Source organism: Fopius arisanus, unplaced genomic scaffold (assembly GCF_000806365.1).
Source record: "Fopius arisanus strain USDA-PBARC FA_bdor unplaced genomic scaffold, ASM80636v1 scaffold00044, whole genome shotgun sequence".
Lineage (NCBI taxonomy): Eukaryota > Metazoa > Arthropoda > Insecta > Hymenoptera > Braconidae > Fopius > Fopius arisanus.
In genome coordinates, this window is record NW_011887783.1 from 666,619 (window position 1) to 671,797 (window position 5,179).

The 5,179-nt window shown below is 32.5% G+C and overlaps 1 protein-coding gene across 1 annotated transcript in view; it reads right to left on the minus strand.

The window, feature by feature from the left end:
• Positions 1–2,897: 2,897 nt before the first annotated feature.
• Positions 2,898–5,179, minus strand: part of LOC105267167 (solute carrier organic anion transporter family member 3A1-like) — a gene marked incomplete in the record, with an annotated part of 33,032 nt that continues 30,750 nt past the window's right edge. Inside the window, 5 exon segments of the mRNA XM_011305825.1 lie at positions 2,898–3,769; positions 3,860–3,988; positions 4,073–4,313; positions 4,958–5,108; positions 5,169–5,178. Of these exon segments, the coding sequence (XP_011304127.1) occupies positions 3,591–3,769; positions 3,860–3,988; positions 4,073–4,313; positions 4,958–5,108; positions 5,169–5,178 (710 nt within the window).

Sequence of the window (5,179 nt, forward strand, 5' to 3'; positions counted from 1 at the left end):
TTTTTTTAGTAACAAATTGAGTAACAAATTCTTGGTTAAAGGAAAATTATAAATACGTGTATAATAATTATGGCACGTGCCGTTTTTTAATCTATTATAAACGAATTTTCATTATCCATAATAATTACAAACAATAATGACAATGTAATTACAAAATACGTAGGTTCATTCATTGCGTCATATATTCTCCTGAATCAGTCTTAACCCTGGGATTATCAAACGATCGCGTTGAATGATCTTCAGATTTATAATCGTAGATTTTTTTCGAGTCGACTCATTTGATAATCCTTGGGCTAATTGAAAAATATTTAGTAAGAGTTCTGTATGTATTTGTGTTTTCTGCGTTTTAAAGGTACATCAGTGATGCGACGAGTCGCGAGAAAAATGAACGAATTTAATGCGTAAATTATCGAAATTAAAGTGATAAAAATAATCGGGACAAAACCCCAATGGAAATAATTCCCATATTTCATCGTATGTACAGCATCAATATTCAATAAAACAAAATTTAAAACGAAATTCTATCTTACAAATAATCCTCACAAGAGTTTGATTTAAAAAATTTCGACAATTGCTTTATCATTTTTTACATCAATAATGCATTCTATGAAAAATAGTTTTAAAATAGTTTAAAATGGTTTTAGGAGCATTTTCTTCGATGAGAATAAAAAATTGTGATGTCCCTCAATTTTATTAATAATATCAACGGTTAATCGGATCGATATTAGCCTAAAGTCGTTTCCCCTCGTGGTATTGATACGAAGTATTTAACATTAATCGACAATGATCCTCATATACGCACTTCGTTCACTCATCATTAGACAATAGTTTATTAATAATTAACATTCATTCGTTTTCATCTGCGTAATATATATTATTCAGGGACTAGCAATTATCGTTCACTTACGTACTATAATTCCGGTAGATTACGTGAAATCGACGTTAAAATTCGAGCGACAAAATTCATTATTTCTCCTCAAATCGTTTAATCCTATGTTTACAATTCTTTTAACTTATCCTCATTAAATCCTTTTTATAGATAAATTGATTTACTAAAATATATAATATAGTATCATCGTGGTATTATCTGTGATTCGTCGGATTTATCTCATTTGTAATTCAAGGAATTTGTTTGTTTATTAATTTCATAACTCTTCTTTCTATCTAGTAATTGGAAATTGAATAATGTACTTTTTATTTCTCGGAACTGTGGAACCTTAAATTCGACGTGTAATAATAATTATAACAATTGAATAAATGCACGGAAAATGCATTTAATTCTGTAAATCTGTTCCAGTGATTTGTATTTAATCTCGGCAGTATTCATTTCTTGTAAGTCTCACTTTTTCGCGACATTTTTTTTTTATCGAGATCGGAGTTGTGGCAGTGTCTGAATAATTGAACAGAGTTGGACAGTCTTAATGATTGTTAAATTTTCATTGTGCTGCTGAATCGGTAGATAAAAATTATCGAAAAAATACACGAGATTATATACAAATATTTTTGTGATAATTAACTTGCATAATAAATAACAACATTTTTTTCCCTCTCGACATTTCAATCAAATATTTCCGATTTCCACGTGAATTGACATTTTTTAACATTAATTTCAAATCTATCTCCGAAGGGTCTTTGAAAATTCAAAGATTCAATTGATTTAACATCTAGGCCATATTTCCCATTTTTCATTAAAAAAAATGAATAGAGAATTTAAAAAAAATTGATGAACTCCATGCAAGTCTCTCATCACAAATAAATGCCAAGATTCGTCAAAAATTTTGTCTAACCCTGTCAACTAAGCTAAAATAAAAACTTGATTGAGTAAAATATACATCGGAAGCTTTAGCAAGATGAAATATTAGGTTCCGCAGTCTCTTCCACCACGCGGGAAATTTCTTTTCATTCGGTTTGGTAAAAGTTATTGTACTCTTCTATTTACAAGTGCGGAAATAATATGTTATATAATATATATGCATTCAATATATCTGTCTACGATTACTATTTATGAGCAGCCCAGCTATACAACTTACACCACTCTAATGATCACAATTGGATGAACTATTTTGTTGACAAAAATAATCGTCGATTCGGCTTAGACAAACAACAACAACAGCAACAACAACGAAAGAAAGGAGATGTTGATATTAGACCGATGTGATGTGTTCATTAACGTTAAAATGTCTCTTCCATAAAAATTTCTTGATTTATCTTAAGTCACGAGTAAAATTTTTCAGAATAAAATCTCGAGCTATGATCTACGTATTTTAATGCAAATAAAAAATCTAGTTTAATGTCTCATCCTGGCAAATAACGAAATCAGCTGAAACTATTCAATTAGAAAAATACAATTTTTCATGAAAATGATTGTTACGAAATTTTATCCATCTCATCCAGTAATTTCAATTTCAATATGCAGGAAATACTATCTCTAGCATCTCCGCTCCATCGATTCTAATGCCCAAAATGTATTTTTCTTTTTTCATCCCTAAAATAAACTTGAGTTATGACTTTATTCTTGAATTTTCAAACTTCCTTAAAACACTGGACACGAGTGTGTCGCATGTAAAGTGTATCATATTAAAATACTCTTAGACATTTGTATTTCACTTTCTTCTGAACTATTTATCTCACTTTTGTAATAGCTACGCCATTTTCATTTTTTTTTTTTCGTCAAATCGTCTAAAAATATGTTGAATGTATCTCCCCCTTCCCCTTCTCTCAGCCTCTCACTCATGCCATTCATCAAATCACGATTAATCTTAGACTACCGTGCACATACCATCATCTTTATAATATATAATTTCCTCTTCGATAAACCCGTAGGGTGAAACCACTCTGTGTTCAATGAAATTGGACGGCGATACCGTAAATGAGGAAAAAAGAAAAACAATCGTGTGAAATTATTGAATATCCTTTGAGCTGTTTGCCCCTGAGAAATCTTGAACTTCAAACTCAACAAGCGGCAAGTTAATGTTTCACTACGTGATTCCGCATCAATTTCATTTCTATTGACCAATTAATATCATTCAAATCAACGAGTCACGGCACACCGATTTATCTCGTCTGTGGGTAGCACCGTTGCATTTAGGTACGGAAAAAAAAAAATTTTATTATTTATTTCCATTCCTTTTCACTCCTCGACATCTATACCACGGATGTTCATTCATCTTTCAGATTTAATCAACTCTCAATTGATTGACTTCCACTGAATTATGATTGGGAATAAACATCCATTGTTCTGTCCACTTTTCATTCCGTTAAAAAATAATGAAACAAAGACACCTAATATGCCATTTTAAAAAGCAACATTAAATCCCACTACTTCGAATTCTTTCGAAAGAAAAATCCGCTTGTACCTCCACATCGTTATCCAACTACACATTCACTATGGCAGCTCTTATTTCTAAATTAACTCCCTAAAAATTCACTGGAAAACGCAGTTGAATAGTCGATGTGATCTCCTCCCAAAAGACAATGATTCCATTGCCACATGACGCGCTCGACTGAAAATCCACACTGAGCCCACAAATTTTCATGAAAAAATAATGATATATCTTACTTCATCTCGTTCATTCAATTTTTATCTTAGATTAAAATGAATTTCGATATTCATTGGCGACTGCTTGGGCGTCCTGTGACTTAAGAGTTGTCATTTCCTCTGCTGAGCCATGATCACCAGCTTGATCATCCACAAAATTTATACTTCCTGCTTTGTACCACACGACAACGTCAACTATAAATGCTAAGAGTAGTATACCACCGGTTGTACCTGAAATGATAATTGAATTATCCAGAATTTATCGAGCCCAGAGTTTCATTGTCTATTTATCGAAAAAAAATTGTCTGGTTATTGAATTACCATGGAAGAACATCCTGAATATTTTTGCGTCGTAGAGCCAACAGGCCCCTCTCTCCCCACAGGCATATTCCCAAACCAAACAAGCAGAATCCACAACAGCACCGTAAACTATCGGACAAGGTACATTACCTGTTTAAAAAATAAATCGAGATTACTATTTTATTGTTGATTGGTTGATTGTACAAGTCATATACACAGAGTTCATCTATTTACCGAATAATCCAATGGCAAATTGTATAAGGCCCAAGGCCATTGCCTTGTCCCGAGGATCCACACACCTGAGTATTAGTAACATTGAACCCACTTCACTCGTTGAGTGGATAAAAACGAATACTGAGAAGAGAATCATGTAAACCCAGATGTTACTGCATTCCAGCTCGCAGTAACCTATCGTTGCTGTACTCAATAACTCGGGATATGTCTCGTTTTGCCCGATACATTGACAATTTGAAAACTGAAATATTAAAAAAAAAAATTCAATTCAATATTCCTTCAATAATTCATCATTATTTTTCGAATTGTCTCTTCTTTAAACTGTCCTTGATCTGAATGATGGCATACATTAATAGTGGAACATTTATCACAATTTAAATAATCTCTGGATTCCGTCAGATTCTCGTTTGAAAAGAAATTTATATCCATCTCGTATGATGTAAGCTATCAGTGCACGTGTGACCATGAAAATCTGTGCCATTGAAGTTTACCGAATATAATCAAAGTCGGTGAGAACGATTGAAGAGAGGACAATCCGTAGCCTATTAAAGTAACCTTGAAATAAATAAGTCCATAATCTTCAGCAAATATAGACCATTGAGGTAATATAACTGATAGTATAAAAAATTGTCAATGTCAAAGTCTCAACCTTCAAACAACAGATAAAAACGATATCCCTTGTTCATTTTCGTCTCGTATTTTTTTTATGCAATTATTTCCGATGTCTTCTCAAATATCAAAATAAATGTGAAAATTGCGGATTTTTTTGGGTCAATTCAATCACTAATTTGTCAGAAAATTCAGGAAATGAAAAAAAATAATTAAATATTCAATTTCTACTTGAAGTAGAAACAACAGTTATGACACGTAATTCAGAAAAATTACCGAAGAAACTTTGCCATCTGCTACGGTGTAATTCGAACAGCCAGCGTGACACGCGGAAAAGTAGGTTTTCCTATCAGCTCCACAAATTGGACTGAACTTATAACGATCGCAGTCACAGCTGGGCTCGCATGTTGGCTCAAACCCAGGAATCCTTCATAAAAATTTTCCAAGGATTAATACCTCATAATTAATTACCTGAATGATGTCTTACCCTTCAGAATT